General features: G+C 42.5%; 1 protein-coding gene across 2 annotated transcripts in view; it reads left to right on the top strand.

Moving 5' to 3' along the window:
- Positions 1-22303, top strand: part of RAP1B (RAP1B, member of RAS oncogene family) — an 81823-nt gene that overhangs the window by 49193 nt on the left and 10327 nt on the right. For both annotated transcript variants that reach the window (XM_015405718.1, XM_015405717.1), the window contains exons 2-5: positions 14386-14472; positions 16180-16248; positions 17789-17845; positions 19957-20097. In XM_015405718.1, coding sequence (XP_015261204.1) covers positions 14416-14472; positions 16180-16248; positions 17789-17845; positions 19957-20097 — 324 coding nt within the window. In that variant the 5' untranslated portion in view covers positions 14386-14415. The remainder of the gene's footprint in view (positions 1-14385; positions 14473-16179; positions 16249-17788; positions 17846-19956; positions 20098-22303) is intronic.

Here is a 22303-nt window from a genome sequence, read left to right as displayed (position 1 = left end):
AACATGTGGACAAGGGGGACCCGATAGATGGTTGTTTACCTTGACTTCCAGAAAGCTTTTGGTAAAGTTCCTCATCAAAGGCTTCTAAGTAAGCTCAATAGTCACGGGATAAAAGGACAAGTCCTCTTGTGGATCAAAAAACTGGCTAATTAATAGGAAACAGAGAGTGCGTTTAAATGGGAAATTTTCTCACTGGAGGGTAGTAAGCAGTGGGGTACCTCAGGGGTCAGTATTTGGTCCGATGCTTTTTAACTTGTTTATTAATGATTTGGAGTTGGGAGTAAGCAGTGAAGTGGCTAAATTTGCAGATGACACGAAGTTGTTCATGGTGGTGAGAACCAGGGAGGATTGTGAGGCACTCCAAAGGGATCTGTCGAGGATGGGCGAGTGGGCATCAATGTGGCAAATGGGGTTCAATGTGGCCAAGTGCAAAGTGATGCACATTGGAGCCAAACATCCTAACTATAAATACACATTGACGGGGTCCAAAGTGGCAAAAACTGACCAAGAGAGAGATCTTGGAGTTGTAGTAGATAACTCACTGAAACTGTCGAGACAGTGTGCAACTGCAATAAAAAAGGCCAACACTATGTTGGGGATTATTAGGAAGGGAATTGAAAACAAATCAGCCAGTATCATAATGGCCCTGTATAAATCAATGGTGTCAGAGACTGATCAAGAGAGAGATCTTGGAGTTGTAGTAGATAACTCACTGAAACTGTCGAGACAGTGTGCAACTGCAATAAAAAAGGCCAACACTATGTTGGGGATTATTAGGAAGGGAATTGAAAACAAATCAGCCAGTATCATAATGGCCCTGTATAAATCAATGGTGCGACCTCATTTGGAGTACTGTGAACAGTTCTGGTCACCACACCTCAAAAAGGATATTATAGCATTGGAAAAAGTGTAGACAATGGCAACTGGAATGATAAAAGGGTTGGAACACTTTCTCTATGAAGAAAGGTTAAAGCGCTTGGTCTCTTTAGCTTCGACAAATGACGGCTGAGGGGTGACATGATCAAGGTTTATAAGATTATGCATGGGATAAAGCAGGTAGAGAAAGAAGTACTTTTCTCCCTTTCTCAGAATACAAGAACTCATGGGCACTCTATGAAATTGCTGAGCGGTCGGGTTAGAACAGATAAAAGGAAGTACTTCTTCACCCAAAGAGTGATTAACACATGGAATTCACTGCCACAGGAAGTGGTGGTGGCTACAAGCATGGATGGCTTCAAGAGGGAATTGGGTAAACCTATGGAGCAGAGGTCCATCAGTGGCTATTAGCCACAAGGTATAGATAGGGGCTCTGGGGCAAGTGATGCTCTGTCTTCTTGGTGCTTGGGGGGGGGGCAACAGTGGGAGGGCTTCTAGTGTCCTGGCCCCACTGCTGGACCTCCTGATGGCACCTGGTATTTTTGGCCACTGTGTGACATAGTGTTGGACTAGATGGGCCATTGGCCTGATCTAACATTGGCTTCTTTTATGTTCTTATGGAAGATGATAGGCTGGATCTTCTTCCTCCTTCTATTCACCATAGCTGTTCCTGAAGATCAAGGGACACTCAGGAAGAGTGGGATGCAGTATGGGTAGTATCCCTCTTAAGAGGGAATTGGCAGAAGTATCACCTCCTCTCTTGTATAGGCTCTTTACTTCCTTTTATGTAATGCCAGGAGTGGGGTTCAATCCCGTGCAGACGTACATCTGTTGAGAGTTTGGAGCAAGACCTTGCACAAATGCATATAGATTCTGTTTTATTACTGCACCCCTCCCCATGCTACACCCAGAACTCTGCTCTGTTTGGGGAACAGGGAGTTGAAATGGAGATATCTATTCTGTGGTCTCCATATGTTCCCAGTTCACAAGAGCCAGTCTGTCACTTTTAAAGGCCGCTGTTCATCTAGGAGGTATGCATGAGCTATCACTGATGAAGAATACAAATATACACCAGTTCAGGTTGCAGTACTGGTGCTAGTTTAAAACTCCATTAACTGTGCTTCTGCTGGTGCAAGAAATACTTCTGGTGCAAAAGGTGCTACCTTTCTGGATCACCCTTTCCCTAATGCAGCCCCTCAAATAATATTCTTTCCGAGCTACACCCATTACATCCAGCATCAGCATTTTAAAGGTTTGATGTTATTTTGGGAATGTGGAGAATGGGAAGGACTTTGTGGAAGGACGGTGGCCAAACACTTAAATCGTTAGGGAGCTAAGATCAGTGTTCATTTTTAAGTCCATCCTGAGAACAAATTGCAGGGAATGTTGCAAAGAACTTTTTAGCCGAAGGTCAGTGTAGCATTTCTTATATGTTCTAGTGACCTCTGCACAGATGTCATGGGCAGGGATAGACTCTTGGGTGGTATTTTTGAGGGGGTGGGGGGCAAGTAGCCAAAATGAGAATATAGTAGAACCAGGTAGGCAGTAGTTTGGGGGAATGGGAAGGTTTTAGCCATCTCGGTCTTTCTGTATTGCAGCTACCTCCTGTCTGTTCCATTAGTACACCTTAGCTCCTTCCTTTTTTCTTGCTCTGTGCCCCTTCTTAGATTGGCTTTTGCTCTGTTCCTGAATATAGCACAGACTCTTTGCCCTGCCTTCAAAGTCCTCTATGGCCTTGCAGGGCCCCCCCCTTTTCCTGACATAATCCAATATATCACTTCTCAGCTGCTCCCCACCATTGACCTTTGTTTCTCTGGTTCCTGCCCTCTGTTGTCTGAGGGATGAAGAGACATTTAAATGACTCTCCCCTTTTTTCCTTGCTTCCCTTATTCCTGGAACTGCTTCCCAGGAACACCTATGTTGTTTTACCTGTGTGACTTCCTCCAAATCATTCTCCAGGAAGCCTTTGACATACATTTGTAATCCTAGACTTCTCCTAAAAGAAACTCTAAGCATGTGTAACTGGAATAAACGCTCATTCTTCCCTTCCCTCGTTTCATTGTTTCCCTTCTAGCAAATTGTAGGTTATAAACTCAGGCTAGTCATTCTCCCTCTGAGGTGGAGGACATTTTGTGGGTGATTCCCAATCATCACTTAGGGAGGCAGGACTAATTTCAATTACTTCCTAGGCTTAGTCACCCTAGGCTTAGTTCTTTTTCTGTCTCAGAAGGGAGAGCAGCTAGGTGTAGGCTCTGCGTAACCCGATCTTTCTGAGTTAACTTACGTTCACTTTCTCCTTCCATCTTTGCTGTTCCCTCTCTCTGTAGAAACTTTTAAAAAAACCAACCCTTCTTCCTTCCTATATGTTATCCTCTCTTCCCCCCCCCCCCCTTTGGAGGTTGAGCATTACTGAGCTGGTTGCTCTCTTCCCGTCCCCCCCCCCCCCTTTGGAGGTTGAGCATTGCTGGGCCGGTTGCTCTCTTAACGGGAGGTGATCTCCCAGACCACCGTCCATGGCATCAAGAGAGGATAGCAATGGGCTCCTTGGAGACAAAGAGACCGTGTAGCAAAAAAAGAGGGCTGCGATGGCCGATGCTCAACCAGCAGAGCAGTGCAAGGATGGCATTCCAAAGTGCACAAAACAGCTGCACACCCCTGCAGCATTTACGGAGCCCGTGCCAGCCTCAGCAGCCATTTTGGAGTCCACTGGTCACTCTATGCTTTAAGATGGGAATGGTGAGCAGAGCCTAATCCCACACATGGCGCACCCTGAGACCTATGGTTCAATGGGGTTCATCGAGCTAGGCATGATTGTGCCGATAATGCGCAAGGGGACGAGGAAGATTACGAGTTGCAGAGCGGTAATGTTGGCAATCCCAGGTCTGTCCCCCTTATTTCCAAATGTGATGGCCTTCTTTATAAGAGCCATGGGGGAGGAAATAGCGCATTTCTGCAGAGCAGGGGGCCATGTGGCTACTATATCCTCCTCCTCCTCTCCACGGAGGCGTAAGAACAGAGGCAGCTGGCCCACCAAACCTGCACAAAAAGGGTCCCCCAAGGAGCACTGCCTATTTGATCCGCCTTCAAGTGAGAGAGATAGCCTCTCACATGTCTCTAGTGAAAGGGAGAAGGGGAATTTCACGTAATGACGATGAATGGGGGAAATGTTTGTCTCAGACCAGTCTTTTAGATATTTCAAGGGCAAGGATTTTCAGTATTTGCTGTCTAAGACCCTATCAGCACTCAATATACAGGGACCCCAAAAGGCAGGGGACAAGAGTGCTAATGCCCAAGGGCAGAAAGATGGCACAGACCTCATTGATGAGTTCTTTCCTCCAACTTTGCTCAGAAAGAGCCTTCCCCTTCCCTGATTTCTATGTGAGACAGATGAAGGCAGAGTAAGCAAAGCCAATAACAAATAAACCATTTCCAGGGGTTGTTAAAAAGTTGTACCCTTTGATATCATCTGCTTCAGATCTTTTGCAGGTGCCTGTGGTTGATGCACCAGCGACTGCCCTACAGTTCTCTGGGTTGCTCTCTGAAGACAGACATGAGGCCACTTCCATGGCAATCAATATGCCAGCTACAGCATCCACAGTGTCTAAAGCAACCATTGTGTGGATGCATAAATTGATACAGATGTTACCAGGCAGCAACCACAGACTACTGGAGGGTGCCAGTAGGATCTTGAAAGCCATCTCCTATATGGCCGATGCCACACTAGACACCATGGTCTTTGCTTCCAGGGGGATGGCATCAGCAGCCGCTGCAAGTTGCATCATCTGACTAAGAGTTTGGCCTACAGATTACCAATCTAATGCCATCGTCACAGCATACCCATTTCAGGGAGACAAGCTATTCGGGGATCCACTGGAAACAAACATACAAAGAAAGAAATCTTAGTGGAAACCTGCAACAAAAAGAAGGCTCAACCCAAGACTGTACAGCTTGGGGGATAAGACGGCAGCAGGCCCCTCTTCTTTCCGTTCATACCATTCTCTACCCAGGTTTCGGCAAGAGAACAGAAGATCCTCATGGGGTGGCAACAAACAGCCCTTTTGTTGCGGAGGCTTCCATAACAGGCTCTCAAGATCCAGTGGCGACAGACTGGACAAAGGGGATCGGGACCCCAAAGCCTCAAAGGCATGACTATCCGAATCGACTGGGGGGGGGGGTGTCTGCTACATTTCAACCAAGCATGGTCTGCCTCCCATCCTGACTTCTGGACAAAGACTTTGTCACAGAAGGGTACAAGATCGAATTTAATTCAATTCCACCTCAGCGTTTCATCATCTCTCCTATACACAAAAACCCAATAAAGAGAGACAGAACCAGATCTACGACAAATCACTTATTGGACATTCAGGCGATAGAAGTGTTCCTGTAAAGAAACAAGAGACTAGGGTCTACTCCATCTTCTTCATGATCCCCAAAAGAACAGGGATTGGAGGGCTATCCTAGATTTGAAATACTTAAACAGATATGTCGAACCCAGACACTTTCGCATGGAGACCTTCAGATCCATTGTGGAATCCTTACAACCCGGGGAGTTCCTCTCTTCCATCAACTTGGCAGAGGCATATATCTGATATGCAGGATGTGTCTTGGTTCCTAAGACCATCGAAAATTTGTGTTTTCCGATGGTCTTAGGCGACCCCTGTGAAAGGGTCGTTCGACCCCCAAAGGGGTTGTGACCCACAGGTTGAGAACCACTGTCTTACACCATTGAAGATTCCTACATTTCTGTGTGGGGGCGACTCATCTCCAGGTGAAATTAAGTCTGCACTGGTGGACCAAGTTGAACAATCTGTCTCAAGGCAAGTCCCTTTGGATTCAGGACCGTATCAAAATTTTCTCTGACACCAGTCTATCAGAAAGGAAACTGCCAATCAATCTCCTGGAGCTTCGAAACATTAGGCTGGCCCTTCAACAGTTCGCCCCTCAGATCAGGGGGAACCATATCCTTGTTCGGATGGACAACATCTCAGCGAAGGCTTACCTCAACAAATGGGGGCTCCAGGTCCTTAGCCCTACACAGGGAAGTGACTCAGTTATTGAATTGGGCAGAATCGAATCTGACATCAATCAGAGTATGCGAAGGGAGCCATCAACACCCAAGCAGATTGGCTGAGCCGCTAGACAATCCAGGAGGTCGAATGGTCCCTACACAAGAGAGGTTTTTTGGCTCATAGCGGCAACACTGGGAACTTCACAGTAGACCTTTTTGCCTCTCCGCTCAACAACCAACTGGACAGATTTTAAATCAGATATTTTCATCCCCAGGCTGAGGCCATGGATGCCCTTCTGTTCCCTTGGTCCAAGGGGCTCTTCTATACGTTTCCTCCTCTTCCTGTACTTCCCAAGTTTCTCTGGAGGGTACGAGTTTTAAGGGCAGAGGTCATAGTGGTGGCACCATACTGGCATCATCATCCTTGGTTCATGTTGCTACAGGAGATGGTGGTGACTCCTCCTCTAACCATTCCAGTCTCAGAAGACATGCTGCTTCAAGGTTCAATTTGGCATCCCAGGCCAGGGCGGTTCTTCTTAACCGCGTGGAGACTGAAAGGGACAAGCTATCAAAACTAGGCTACAAAGAGCCAGTCATCAATATGACCATGGCCTCTAGAAGGCCGTCTACCTCAAGGAACTACAATACTACTTGGAAGGCCTTTGCCTGATGGGCTCAGCGGAAGAAGGCTGTCCCATTGCATCCAGAAATTAGATCACTACTGGAGTTCCTACAGGCCAGTCTAGTAAGTGGTCTCAGGGCAGCGACCCTCAAGAAGCAGATGGTGGCCCTGGCTTTGGTCCTACCCCGGTACAATTGTCTTAACATCTCTCAGCACCCTCACATTCGCCGTTTCCTCAGAGGGCCATCATTCAAGGATTCTCCACAGAGACATAAGTTTCCAACTTGGAAGCTTAATACTGTTCTCACAGCTCTTACGAAGGAATCCTTTGAGCTGATGTAGCACATTCTGCTCAAATTCCTGAGGATGAAAACTTTGTTCCTGGTAGCCATTACTTCAGCCAGGAGGATTTCGGAACTAGGCACTCTGTCAATTCAGTCGGAGCTGTGTTTTTCACAAAGACAAGGTAGTTCTGAGAACAGATTCCACCTTTTTACACAAAGGTCAATACTAAGTTTCACAGATCACAAGAGATTTGTTTGCCATCATTTTCTCCACATTCAACCCATCTGGAGGAAAAAGTTTGGCATACACTGGATGTGAGGAGAGTGCTCAAATGCTATATTCTCAGAATGGCCTCTTTCAGACAGACAGAAGATATGTCCGTTAACATTTCTCCTCTTTACACAGGGAGAAAGATGTCTAACTCTGTCCTAAGCAACACTATGAGGTCCTGCATTACTGAAGCCTACAGGAGTATGAAATGAGTTCCTGCATGTATCACGACCCACTCTCTTTGTAGTGCTGCAACGAGTGTGGCCTTTGCCAACAGGGCATCGATTAAGGAAGTCCGCAGGGCTGCTACGTGGTCTTCGTTATCCACATTCATCAGGCATTACAAGATGTGTATGTCTCTGCTGATGCAGCATTCAGACAAAGAGTGCTGCAGTCTGTTCTAACTCTTGATGATGACCACCCTCCCAAAAAAATTAGGGACACTGCTCTGGAAGGTCCCACAAGATGTCCTCCACCTCAGCGGGAGAACAACCATTGGTTACTTACCGTGAAGGGTCCTTCTCCTCTGAGGCTTGGAGGACATCTTGGCTCTCCCAGGTCGTCATTTCTTCTGTCTACTATCTGTTCTTTCACACTCTATTTAATAATAATAATAATAATAATAATAATAATAATAAGTGATAGAGGGGACTCACCTTTTTCTTCCTGTTCCAATTTTTGTGATTTTGGCTATACTCTTGTTGTTGATGTTCAAGTTCTCCTTTTTTACAGTGGTTAAGTTAGTGTATTGCTTTCGGAGCATCAGAACTGAATCTAGGGTGACTCCCACTACAGGAAACAAGAAGTAATTGAAATTAGTCCTGCCTCCCTAAGTGATGGATGGGAATCACCCACAAGATGTCCTCCAAGCCTCAGAGGAGAAGGGCCCTTCACAGTGAGTAACCAATGGCCGTTTTGTACTCTCTATAAAGTGGGATGCACACTACTGATGGCACTACATAAATAATGAAAATGTCTTCATGGTACTGTTGACATTTAGTAATCTAGACATCAGGACTTTCTGTTTGGAGGAAATCTCCAGTTTCAGTCCTTAGATGCTGTCTTCACTGCATGGCTAATACACAGTTTTAGTTGTTTGGTTTAGAGATGTTCATGGCACTAACAAGCTAGCTGATTTACTTAAGATCACGAGCTCCAGGCCTCATTGGCAGGCTCACTTACAATGGACCAATGTGAATAGCCAAAACAAACAAACAGGAGCATATTTGATGGCAAAGATTATGTTAGCTAATTGGAGGGGGGTTGGGGAGGAGGGGGAACAAGTGACTAGTGCTTGGTAGTGATCTGACATCTGATTGTTTTGCATGAAGATGAACAAAAAACTGCAGTCACAACAGGATAGTATCAGAGTTCCTGAACTGGGCAGAGCATCATCTCATGTCAATAAAGGCCATTCACATCAAGGGAATCCAACACAAAGGCATTCTTGCACAGTAGGGAATCAATATAGTGAGCTGGAACTGGCAATTAAATGTGTAGCATGCTGCATCTAGAAGCGGAACCTTATTTGATTCAACAGATAGTACTAAGCTTGCTTACTTACTTTAAGGAAAAACAACCAGTCCTGTCAAATGAGCCACTCATCCTAAAAATTGATGTCTGTGCTACTTTCACTCTTGCGGGGATGAACATTCAAATTGTTCTGAGGCCTCCTTAAGTAATGCTTGTGTCCTTCCATTGCTTCTGTGCAGTTTGCACAACAGGGAAGGCCTACTTATTGCTCATTTGTCACTTTGGTATAGCCTGGCTTCCTTTACCTGAAAAGAAATTGAGCTATAAATTACCTTTCCAGAAATATAAATTGACTTGTCAGAACTTTGTCAAAGGGGAGGTTATTTATTTGGAAATCAGTTTCAATACAAAAAACAGACTTTGGGTTTTGACCCCTCCCCTATAAAGTTTTTAACAGCAGGGACCTCCTTTTTAGCCATGTTCACTTTAAGCATGATGTCTACACTTAGGGACAAGCAAACATAAAGCAGATTGCATTTTATGTGTTACTTCATGATTCTGCACCATCTGTTGCAGTTTGCAGGCTGGATAATTTACTTTGTCCTTTTCTTTGACCATGTTGTTAACAATGTGAAGGCCAAGACTAAATACAGTGTGATGAAACTCAACAGGAGATGTATTGCCTTAATTGCATGTTCTCCCGTTATTTCATCTACCTGTATTTTCCCCCCTGTGCATTGTGAACTGCAAGCACATTCCTGTTGAGTTTCTGTAAGTGATGAGATTGCAGAGCCAAAAGAAAGTATGCTGCTCAGTACTGGGTAATAGATTGGGATGAAGAAATTGAGTTGAGTACATTTTTGTTCTCAAGGCTGAAGTATCACTTGACTTAGTGTGTAGGTTAAGGAACTGGAATTTATGTATCTAAGCACACATATTAAAATTTTTTCCCTATCTCATACAAATAAATATGAATAAGCTTTTAAACCTACTTGTCAGAACACTGGTGAATCTGAGTAATGAAGTATGTAATGAAATAGGAATGTACTGTCTATATTTGTATTCATTATATGGGCTTCTTCCCCACCCCATTTTTCTTCTATTCAACGATTCAACTAACTATTCAAAGAAGCTGCGTTTCTGTAATGGAGAGCACCTTTTTTTAAAATGCAACATGCACTCAAGCTCTATATAATACTAAAAAGGAAGTGATATCCTGATCATAGAGGCGTTTATGGCTTTTAGGATGACTTATTGTGCAGTGACAGCAGCATCTGGTATGATGGTAGGGCAGTTCTTTCCTACTATCAGTATATTTCCTCTTCAGCTGCTGCTGTATTAAACCTGCTCAATATAAAATGCAAGAGTGCTTACCAGTGCTTTCACTGTGATAGCCAAAAGGCTCTGAGAGTAATATTTAACATTAGCATGATGCTTTTGGATATTTGAAGCCCTTCATACTATCTTGTAGTTATGTCCATACTATGGGGGGGGGCAACTGGGGCTGAGGGGTTCTTGCCAGAGGCCACCTAGTAAGTTAATGGCAGAGTTAAGATTTGAATTGGAACCTGAGACACTGTGCTCTACCCAAATGGGATGTAAGTTATCTTCTGTTGTTGCTGTTGTTCTTACAGTATCATATACTAGTTCACTGCTAAAACAGTATGTGTTCTGTTCTGTAATTCAGCTTGTGGGATTGGCAAATTTTGTATATCACAAATCCTACTGATTTTCCAAGCCTACTCAGCTCAAGTATTTTGTATTTGCCACTGCTAAACAAAATCTTACCCTCCCATCCCTTCGTATTTTACCAGCCTCAGGGTTCAGAAAGATAGCTCTTCTTCACGCTAGGTAGTTATTGTTCCTGGCACACTTCTCTGTGCAGTTCCGGTTCATCTTCACTGCTCTCTTCCCTGCCAGGTAGAATTGATGCAAACATACACGGTGTGCCTTACAATTTCTCATACATGCAAACCCATAATTTTTGATCATGAGTTTGCACAAACTGAAGAGCTGTGTAAATTGGAGCCTTGGCTCAAGTTATCTGCAAGTGATGTTGCAATAGTGTAGTATTTGATGTCACATTCTGCCCAGTGCATACATTATTGGAAATGAGCATCAGCTGTTTCAGCTGAATGAGTAGCTTGGTACTGAACGATCAGGAGATGGTGGGGTTTCAAGAAAAAATCTTCACAGTGACAAAATTGTGAGAATTTGAGTGTAGCCGCTAGCTGCTGAAAAAAACCAACATTTTGCTGGAAAGCAGACTCTACAAACTTCATAAATTGCATCAGGAAACTCTGTGAAATGGCATTAGTTCTTGAACTGCTCTAGAAGAATAGTTGCAAGAAAAATCTGACTTTGTCTACAGAGATCTCATCCATAATCACTTCAGTAATTGTAGGGATCCTCTTAGATCACAGATAGTGTGGTGTACTGGTAGTGTGGTGTACTGGTTAGTTTGTTGGACCAGGGCTGGCGAATCCCAGTGTAAAATCTCCATTTGGACCTGAATCTGTAGATTACTGTCTTTAGCTGAGTGGTTATGTGAAAATAATATGGGTGATGACCATGTGCGTTACACTGGATCAAAGCAATTCAGTAATCATTTGCAATTTGTGGGATATTAATTGCCACATTCTTTCCAGTATAATTATTATGAATGGAGTGACATCTTTTCCATGGATTCTCTCTGCATTCTGTTGGACACCCTTTTGCCATCTGTCCTGTTCCAAGTGCTTCAGCAACTATGAATTATTTAGGCACTGCTGAACTTCAACTTCTTACCTCAGAGCTGCAAGGCGCACTGGGAGAAGTCAGAAGAATTAGATGGTCAGACCAAAGGTGGCTTACAGCTCCCTTTGGATGCAATCTAATGGGTTTCATATTTTCCAGTAACAGTGCATTTTAGGACCTGTCTTTTAAGTTGAGACACTACAGTGCAGACTACGTGGAAAAAAAGAATACTAAGAAGTACATCATCTAGCACAAGTGAAGTAGTACTTGTGGACTCCAATGTCTCCCCCACCCCTATATCATGCTTCAGGCATCACTGGAACGTGGGAATAACTTGGGGGTCTGCAGGAGAAGAGGGCAATCAGTGAAAAACAGGGGAGGTAGGGTTCAAAAACATGTTTAGAATCCACCTATAGTTTTCTGCATGTTGGTAGTCAAACTGTACTTTCATAGTGAAAGGTCCAATGTAGCCAAGTTCAACAAAGGCACTATTCTGGAGTAGCTATGCTTTTACTCTTACAGGGTATCTTGAGTTCGCATTACTGATTTGAGGACTATATTGCAGTGATTGGGTGAGGCAACATAGTACAGTATGGCATGTGTTTAAAAATTCTGCTTTCTTTAATGCAGCAGGATAAAATAGTAGAGTTTGGATTCCAGCAGAAAAGACTGCAAGTGACAGATACTATGTTTATAATAATAATAATAATCTTTCAATTTATTAATCGCTCAATCCTGCAGGGCTTGCTGGCTCTGAGCAATTTACAGTTACTCAAATACACACGGGACTAACAATGATTCAAGGGGTAAGGGAGGACAACATATAATCTTTTAAATCACACACGTTCGCAGCTGACAGGGAGTTTGTTCAGCTGTAAGGTCAGACGTGTTCCAGCTGCATTTTTCCCACGGCGTGGCTTGAAGTCATCAGCTTTCTCCGGACTGCTTCAAGTTGCAGTGCAGCACTGCCACCGCCTGGCCAGATGGCCCATTACAGGCTTCCTTGATGCCGAAGAGTTCTTTCTAGGCTTTTCAGTCTTACGTGCTGGACATTCCGTTCACCGGCTAACACCTCCCCCACCGGGGTGTTTAGTGTGCCCACCCTCTCTAAGGGGTGGTACCCATTTTATCTACTCGTCGAAGCTTTCGAACCGCTGGGTGGACGGCGAGCTGGGGACAAGGCTGGTAGCTCACACCAGCAAGGGGCTAGAACTGACAGCAGCTCTGTTCAGCTCGGATGTATTAACCAGAGGATAAATCCCCTGTGCCACCGCTCCACCCAGCAGTTAAAGACACCCCTCTTTCTTTGTTTTTAATTCCCTGTTAAAGAAAAGTAGCTCTGTAGGGAAAGGGATGAGTGACACTCTAGCCAACTATCTGGAGGGATTTTATAAAGATATGGGAGAACATTCAGAAGTAGTATTCCTCCATGTTTAATCTAAAATACTGTCCATTACTTATTTCGTCATGTTGCATGTGTAGACCAAGCCAATGTCTCCCTTTCTGTCAGTTTCTGGCAATGTAAAGGTGGATCAATCAAAAAGCCAGGAAGATCTTTAAGCCTGTATCAAATGTTGACATACTTGCAGGCCTGTGTTCCACTGTGTTTAATTTGTGAAATAGCTGTGACAGTTCAATAGATGTGAGAACTGCTCAAAAGCATGCCCCTGCCTGCTGTCTGCTAAGGCTAGAACGCCACATTATCAGCCATCTCTCATTTCCTGATGCCCAGCTGCTGCTGTTGAAATATGACTAATGCTTCACTATTTTCAAGAGAAATAATTCTGTGGTCTTAATTCTGCAGTGTGTAACTGTATTCTTCTCTGATGACCAGCTTTTACACACATACCCTTTTAGATATCCATATTAAGCATTGTTGTGTCTATTCCTTGCTTAAACAGCTGGCTGTGATCAGTTTTACTTGTACTTAAATGAGGAGTACTGGGATATTATCTAAATTTGGGGATTCTGGTGGCGCTTCTAAGAAATTAAATAGTCATAATGTTGGAACAGAATCCCATACGACTATTGCAACATTTGTCTTTGTTAAATCACTTAGTAAGCTCAGGGTTGAACCCAAAGTACTGAGCACAATTTGTTACTAGGATTCTGCTCACAGTTATGACCACTGCCATATTTCACAGAGTAGCAGTGAAAAAAGACAGTTCATTGTAGGCTATGTTGATTTTCTTTTTTTATTTTACTGCTATACATCCATGAGAGAAGATTACTTAGTGTAAGATCTACAGCTTGGACCAAAGGAAACTTTTCTTGGCTGTTCGCTTATGCATATTTTGACAGGTCAAGGATAACACCTGGATAGGCTTTTAAGGTTGTGTGTGTATACACACACACACACACACACACACATATCCCATTGCTACATGGGAAAATACAGTGTCTTAAATATATTAATATATTAAAGTTCATTATTCAAAACCAGTAAAGGTGCATGAAAATACCATTGTAAAGTACACTCAAGATTTTAGTCTCATGGTGGCTTGTGGTAGTTAAATCATAAATAACTGCATTAAATTGATTAAAAATAATTAACATCAGCTGTTGAAATACCAACAACTAAAAGAGGTAGTACAACCTATAGTCGTTATTTGATTATACAGAGAATTCCTGAACTTGAAAAATTCTTGAAAGTTTATCAGTGAACCAGCTAAGTGAGTTTTCTGAGGCAAGGCGTTTTTGCAGAGGGCCCCGTAACAGAAGCACATATATGGCAGAGAGCAGAGCCATCTCCTGAATATCTTAAGGTCTAAGAAGGCATGGCACAAGGCATTCTTTCAGATGTGCCTGTTTCAGTTTCCTGACGGTATATATCAACCTGTCATTAATTATATATTTCTAATAGATCAAACATGCTTTTGCTAAAAGGAACAGGGGAACCACAGGTACTTCACTGTTGCATGTTTGCATTTAAATAAATGGCTATCTGCACAGGTTACTTAAATCTTCTGGAGCATTCTGGAACAGAAGTATACTTTTAAACAATTCAGTGGAGTGTATGAACAAGTTACATTCTGTATCATTTTAGGAACAAGGTTAATAAACCAGATATGGAGAAGAACCTTACCTCAATACAATATGTTCTTTTGCATTGTAGGTATTGAAGGATTGACTCAACACTTTCACTATGCGTGAATATAAGCTAGTAGTTCTTGGTTCGGGAGGTGTTGGCAAATCTGCTTTGGTAAGTAGAACTGTGCGGCTGCTTGGTGTCTTATGAGTAAAATGATGTATGTAAAACTGAAACTAATACCTTCTGTCTGACTTGGAGAGAGCTCTGGCAGTTTCTTATAAATACCCTGGTATTCTCTCTCCTCCTCCCTACAGCCACCATAAACTAAACAAATGCTAAATATGGTTGTGGCTTCTTACAGATTGTGGTATAGTTGCTTTGGGTTGGGGTCTGTCTGATATAGATAGATTTTGTTATTTTCTGCTTTTTAACCCCTTCTCAGAAATCCCTTTGCTTCCTTGTGAAGAGTTTCTGCTGGAAGTGTCAGATCTGTCCCAGTCTATTCTGTGGTTTCACTGTATAAAAGTAGGCTTGATACAATCTCAGAAATAAGGAGGTGCTGAGGAAATCACTTAGATTTCAGATAGCCTGTTGAGTATGTCCTCAACATGGAACTAGAATATTTAGAAAGTAAGTACTTATGAACGGCATATGCTATTTATAGCATAGTGCACAAAATTTGCATTAGTATGTCTTGCTTTTGTAGAAAAACAAATTAGGGAAACATTTATATTGTCTCTGTACACGCACAATCAGATATTCCAGCTTGTCTGATAATCTACCTATCCTCATTTTCTCGTGAGAATAAAATCATCACAAAGCAGCAGTATAAAATGGTTTAAAATGTCCACAGGCAGGAGTCTGTTATATAACCAGTTGCTAAAATAAAATGTTGTTGAAGGGGAACATAGGGATGAATCTAGCCAACCACTGATGGAACAGTGACCCCTGGTAATATTCCTGGTGCTGCAGGACTTTTGGGCAAACAGCTGTGTGGGTTAGAGGGTGCAGTGAGGAGGTGGAAGTGGGTGAAATCATCCCCATCTTTCATTAGCAGAGCACTGCTAAGGAAGAGGAAGGAGGAGATGATTTTGCTGCCCTGCCCTTTCTCACTGCACCCCCCAACCCATACAGCAGTTTTGTCCACATGGGTCCAACAACTTCAGGAGTACCATTTCCAGGGGTTGGAAGGGAATTCTGGTTAGAGCAGGACGTGAGGAATATCAGCATTTGCTAGTGCCTTCCATTGGTTGTTGACTGGATATGATACAATGGCACTAAAATTTGCTGTGTCACAGTACTTCGTAAAATCAGAGCATAAAATTGTGTGTTATAAAACTATCGAATATTCATGTAGACGGAGAATGACTATCACATGTCTATAATGTTAAGATAATAGTCACACTTACAGTAGTTGTTGAAATTTGAAGAGTTTTGAAGAAATTTAGTATTAGATTTGCTGTTCTGTACAGAAGCCAGTACCACCTCCTCTCTTTAGTCTTCTACAATGCCTACCTTCAACATAGTACCAGTAATGTAAAGATGTACCACAGGCTTAAATACCTATAGAGGAGGGGTGTGACTGTTGGTAGCATTCTCTGAGGTAGCTATAATGAGAAATGGAATTCATACCATGTTAAATTTGGTAGCACTTCCATTCTTAACCTGTGAAGGTTTCTCTCTGGAACTTAATATAGGTCGTACCTCTAAACTGGTAAGCCATATCAATAAAGAAACTAATATATACTCAGAAAGCAACCTAGAAACAAATTTATTTCCCAAAAGGTGTAGTGAACTGTCCAATCTCTTTTTAGTAGGGAAACTTGCGAAATAGAATTATGTATACACTGGATAAATGTATATATATTTTTGTTGTAGACAGTACAGTTTGTTCAAGGAATATTTGTTGAAAAATACGATCCTACGATAGAAGATTCCTACAGAAAGGTATGTGAAAAGGGTACTTCTAATTGAATGGCATATTTCGTAATGTAATACAGAGCAGACCCCGTTACCTGAGCCTGCTGGTGAGACAACGGTGAAACCGCAGCATTTAAAGGAAAAATTAATTGCCCTGTTTTCTTGGGTGGCTGAGTGGCAACCCAAATAGTTCAGCATGAAAAGGGGAGACCACAGCCTTGTTTTCTTTTCATACAATAAGGATTCTCTTCCTGGGCTGGCTAGAAACTTAGTCCAGTCTCAAAAAGCAAAGTAAGGCCACTGCTTGAGCACTACTGCTCACACAGCTATCTATCAAGTCAAAGAAACTATCATTTCCAAGGTGCATTCTGGGAGTTGCCTGATACAGCATTGTTGAAGTTAAGTGGGTGTCAACCAGTTTTAGTATAAGGATGGAAAGCTGCTAACAGTACTTTCTGAAGAAAGAATGTAATTACATTTTTATCCCACTTTTTGGACAAAACTTGATTTCTGTGGTGATTAGAACAGTTAAACCAATACAAATATCAATTAAAACATAAGGAAGATGCCAGAAGGTGGCTCTGGGTTCAGGCACAATGGGTTTGGTAAATCAGAAACCAGTCATGAGTAATCAAGAGTCATTGGATAGCAAGCAGGAGTTACCTTTTGCAATGCACAAAGTTATTTTGTGGTATCATTGAAGCTATGGCAGTGACTAACAGTCAGAGTGATTATGGAATGTTCATTAATGGTCTGCTGAGAGAATGAAGTGAAATGCAGTTAATGTTTGCATGTACCCCAGTTTCATAAGGGAAGGAAAAGGCCAGTTTCGCTCAGGAAGCTAAATGGAAAGAAGAGGTTCCAGAAAGTGGGAGAAGTGAAGAGGCATGGAGTTTTGAGGAAGGGTAGACAGTGAAAACACTGGAACTTGGGTAAAGGTAGGAAGAGGAAACCACACACCCCACTCCCCTCCCCAACGTCTTGGCTAAAGGAGCCTGTGGGGAAACTGCAAAGCATAAGATCAGAAGATGCTGTGTATAGGGTGAGGATGGAGGAAGAGGAAAGAAAAGGAAGGAGTGCTGAAGAGGCATTGGCTAGTCAGGACCTGAGTGGCCCCAGCCTTTGCTTTATTCTCTCTGCAGTTCTATGAATGAAGAGACATTTTTTCAGGTCTTACCCCAGTTAGGACCATAATCCAGTGGCAGGCCACAGTAGCGAACAGGCCTCTAATATTAGTAAAAAGGTATTTTTCTGATTCAAAATTACTGTGAATGATAACAAGCACTACTATTATCACTCTTAGCTTGTTCTTCCTGTGCTGCTTCTCCCCCTCCAGTTGAGTGTAAAATTCTTGCCACAAATATTCAGTGAGCCAAGCAAAATGAACTATTTTGCTATTTTATTATAAACTCTTATAAACTCTTTTTCAGCCTGCCAACTGCTTTGAATATGGTAAGGGACAAAAACTTGTGCATTGTGGCTATAACTTGTAAAGGCAAGCAATTGTGTATTTTAAAGTCTCATTATTTATACTCCAACAAAAATTTTACTTTTGTTCTTTTGACAGCAAGTTGAAGTAGATGCACAGCAATGTATGCTTGAAATCTTAGATACAGCAGGAACGGTAAGTAAACCAGTTTGTCTGTATACAGATGTAAGGTAAACATTCCCTTGCTTGAAAGCCAGTAGAATCTGACTCCAGGGTTGCGGTGCTCATCTCCGTTTCAAAGCCGAAGAGCCAGCGCTGTCCGAAGATGTTTCCGTGGTCATGACTAAACACCAAGGTGCACGGAATGCTGTTACCTTCCCACCGAAGTGGTACCTATTTATCTACTTGCAATTTCTTGCTTTCGAACTGCTAGGTTAGCAGGAGCTGGAACTAGAGATGGGAGCTCACTCCATCATGTGGCACCCGGGTCTCGAACTGCTGAACTACTGACCTTCCACAGCCTGCAGTTCAGCGTCTTAACCACTTGAGCCACCGCAGCTCCAGTATACAGATGTATTACACAATAATAGATTGGGATTCAGAATATTATTGTAGGTTTTTGTCTATCTCCCAAAAACAGTTAGTGTGGTACCAAGATTTACACCAAACCACAAATAAATTGAACTTCTCCCCTGCACCCATTTGACAGAAACATACATGTGAAATCATTGGTAAGTAGTGAAGGAAGATGGAATGAGAGGATAGAATTGTGGCCTGTAGAAAATTGGGTTACTGTACAAGTTTGAAAGATGAACAAAATCACACTGACTTCCTTCTGTTCAGTGCTTTAAATAAAATGTCATGCTTAGTTTTGACAGGCATTTTGAGGATGTGGTAGCTTTGCACACATATAACAATGGTTCTGGGCCGCCCAGGCTACACAATTTCATGCACTATCCAGTCGATTGATATTCCAAATATGGCTATTCCGTGTATTTATAAAACAGCAGTATACTTGCTGTATTATTTTCAGTGAACTTTCTACTGCAGCCCCAGTTTTGTACTGGGGTACTCACAACCAGTGTTCCCTCTAAGCTGAGTTAGAGTGAGCTAGCTCACAGTTTTTTAGCCTCCGGCTCACACATTTTTGTCTCAGCTCAGGAAGGATGGCTCCAGAGCAAACTAATTAATGCAGGAGCCAAATGGCTTGCTCACAACTTTAATGCCAGTAGCTCACAAAGTAGAATTTTTGCTCACGAGACTCCACAGCTTAGAGGGAACATTGCTCACAACCACTTCAGACCCTATTACCTGTTTCGTCCTATGCAAATTATTTGTTATTTATTTATTGGTGCACATTTATTACTCATGCATTGTAAGTCTTGCACAATGTCTTTGTGTACATGAGTCGGCTGTGTCTTCTTAAGCTACCTTAAAAATCATCAGTGACTGGACAAAACACTGGTTGGGTTGGGGCCTGTGGAGGATTTCCACTGATGGAGGTATGTGATTTTCTGCAATTCCCCCTTCTTGTTGTTGCTCTACTATTTTTTGGGGGGTCCCGGGGGGGGGGGGCGCAGCATTGTGGGAGCACCTGGGGATGCAGCAGGAAAGGGAGGTGAGGAAGTGTATCCAAGCTGCTGATTAGAACATGAATTAGAATAAAGAATGATGGGGAAAGTTAGCTTTCTCTAAGCAAAACAATGCATAGGATTTGTATGCATCAGGGAATTCAGAGCCGGTTTCATTCTCTTCACATGTGGAATGCTATAAACAAGAAGAAAAAGTAAGAGAAAGCACTAACCTCCTTCAAGTGGCCTTCTGTAATGTTAGGATCCAGAACTATCCATTTGTTATGCAAAGTGAAATTGTAAACTTAGGTTTCACATTAAATATTCTTTTTTCAAGACATACATCCCCTTGCCAGCTTCTCTTTGTGGACAAATATTTTTATTAAAACATATAACCTGTACAATAGATTATGTAGGGCTGGTGGTAAAACAGTAATTCAAGTGGGTGATTAAAGACAGTTGCTCCTGGTTATGTCACTTGTTATAACCCCAGTTTCCATGCAATTTTTATTTTTGAGACAGGCTTTTCTGAACATGGAGGGGGGGCATCTGGGGATGCAGCAGGAGAGGGAGGTGAGGCTACATATCTGGGCAACAGGCTGGCCCATGTTTAGAGTCCTAAAAAAGTTACTAGGGGAAATGTTGGCTCTGTTATTGGGTGCCATACTTGCATAAGTTAGGTTGCTTTTGTTAGAACATTGGCTTGCTAACAGAGTTCTGTCTTTGCATTTACAGGAGCAGTTTACAGCCATGAGAGACCTCTACATGAAAAATGGTCAAGGGTTTGCTTTAGTATATTCCATCACTGCACAATCCACATTTAATGATTTGCAGGATCTAAGAGAACAGATTCTTCGAGTCAAAGACACTGATGATGTAAGTTGATGGAGGTTCCCTTTGTAAAAACCAGGCTTTCCATTCTCTTACTGAAAACAAATGTTATAGCTAGCAATTTATGGTTTTCACAAAATGTTTATAATGTTTTTGCAAATCTTATCAGCAAGTTGCTAAAAACTATATTCACATTCAGTTGCTAAATTCTTAAGAAGAAAATTCCACTTAGTCGGTTTCTACAGGAAAAAGTCCCAGGTCAGCAAGTTGCATTTTCTTATGGAAGTTCAAACAATTCTACATGTATGACAATTGAATAGCTGAAACAGGATGCTGGACTAGTTGGACCACCAGTCTGATCTAGCAGGGCTCTTGTTATGTTAGTATGTCTTAACTACTGATTGGAAATATGGCTCCCTAAAAATACCAAATAATGGTATTGTTCTTGTTACACTGGAGATCTATATAAATTGTCATTGAATGGAGTAAAATGCTGTGTGTATCTTAGAGAAAATTATAATATGCAGTAAGCCAAGATCATCTAGTACCACAATCTTCATCCTTTGAATTGTGAGCCTGCACTGAGCCTCAGACTTGCACTGTTTTATGCAAAGACCTGCTGCTAGTTTACATGCATTCTTTCTGCTTCTTTTTTGCATGTATGCTGAGAGGAGTAGCAGGACACTGAGTTGAGATCATTCAGCAGTGGGAAAGATTCCTTCTGAGCACAGTGAAGTTCAGAGTCCACCCTTCTTGCAAAAGCTCTTTCTTCTCTCTTCTTCAGCCATGTCTTGGCACTCTCCAGCCACTTGTTCCTCCAGTGTGCACATGCTTGCAGCATGAAACTCCCTTCTCCAATTGTGAAGTCATAAATCTGACTCTCTTTTGCTTGTTGTGCAACTGCATCACATAACTTCCTGTCATATGTTTATAGCTCAGTGGGTCTTGTGTTGCCACCTGGGTGTTAAAGTTGAATCCCAGATCTGGAAATGTTCAAGACCATTAATGTAGTGAAGTTTCCAGTGAGGGTGTTTTAAGAGAACATAAGAACATAAGAGACGCCAATGTTGGATCAGGCCAAAGGCCCATCCAGTCCAACACTCTGTGTCACACAGTGGCCAGAAATACCAGTGCCATCAGGAGGTCCAGCAGTGGGGCCAGGACATTAGAAGCCCTCCCACTGTTGACCCCCCCCCCAGCACCAAGAAGACAGAGCATCACTTGCCCCAGAGCCCCTAGCTATACCTTGTGGCTAATAGCCACTGATGGACCTCTGCTCCATATGCTTATCTAATTCCCTTTTGAAGCCGTCCATGCTTGTAGCCCCCACCACTTCCTGTGGCAGTGAATTCCATGTGTTAATCACTCTTTGGGTGAAGAAGTACTTCCTTTTATCCGTTCTAACCCGACCGCTCTGCAGTTTCATGGAGTGCCCACAAGTTCTTGTATTGTGAGAAAGGGAGAAAAGTACCTCTTTCTTTGCCTGCTCTTTCCCATGCATAATCTTATAAACCTCGATCATGTCACCCCTCAGTCGTCTTTTCTCCAAGCTAAAGAGCCCTAAGCGCTTTAACCTTTTGTCTTTAATTCACACAACTGTCAAGTATTGCTTGCTAGGATCCGAATGCTGTTCAGAATCATCATTCTTGGTAGCACTAGCATATGGGATCCAACAAGGTGGTAAAGTAAGTTCTGATAAATTTCCAAATATTTGAGAGCAGAAGCTTACAGGACTTCCTCTAGTAAACACACAGGCTGCCGCTTTCAGGAACCGTTTCCACCTAAATGCAGCCTCTATTATGGTTAGAACATCAGTCCTCGGGGATATTTGAAAGCCCTGTTTCCACATAACGATAATGTAGCAAAAGCATAACATAAATGGGCTGTATCATAAGAATGGGATAGATCTTCATCTTGGAACAACAAATGAAAATAAGGCAAGATAAGTAGTAAATAGCTTTAGTTTGGCAGTTGAAGCATCTTGGTATCTAGTTCTCAAACCTGGTACCGAAGTAATAGTTAACTGTAGAAACACTTGTAAGATCTTATTATTATCATGCTGACACAGGAAGGGTTTCCTATACATTGTCCTCCCCTTTTTTTCTTCTCCCACCCAGACCTACCTGGTTTCATGGATATGAGCTATTTCAATTGCATTGTCATTGTACTATGCTATGCTTGGTGAAAGGTGGCTATGAGAATTCTAAATCTAAGCCATTCTTTAATGGCCATGTTTGAGAATATAGCAGTT

This window comes from Gekko japonicus, unplaced genomic scaffold (assembly GCF_001447785.1).
Source record: "Gekko japonicus isolate JY-2015 unplaced genomic scaffold, Gekko_japonicus_V1.1 scaffold53, whole genome shotgun sequence".
In the NCBI taxonomy this organism is placed as follows: Eukaryota; Metazoa; Chordata; class Lepidosauria; order Squamata; family Gekkonidae; genus Gekko; species Gekko japonicus.
The sequence above is the reverse complement of the archived record's forward strand: the minus strand, read 5'-3'. Positions and strand labels throughout refer to the sequence as shown.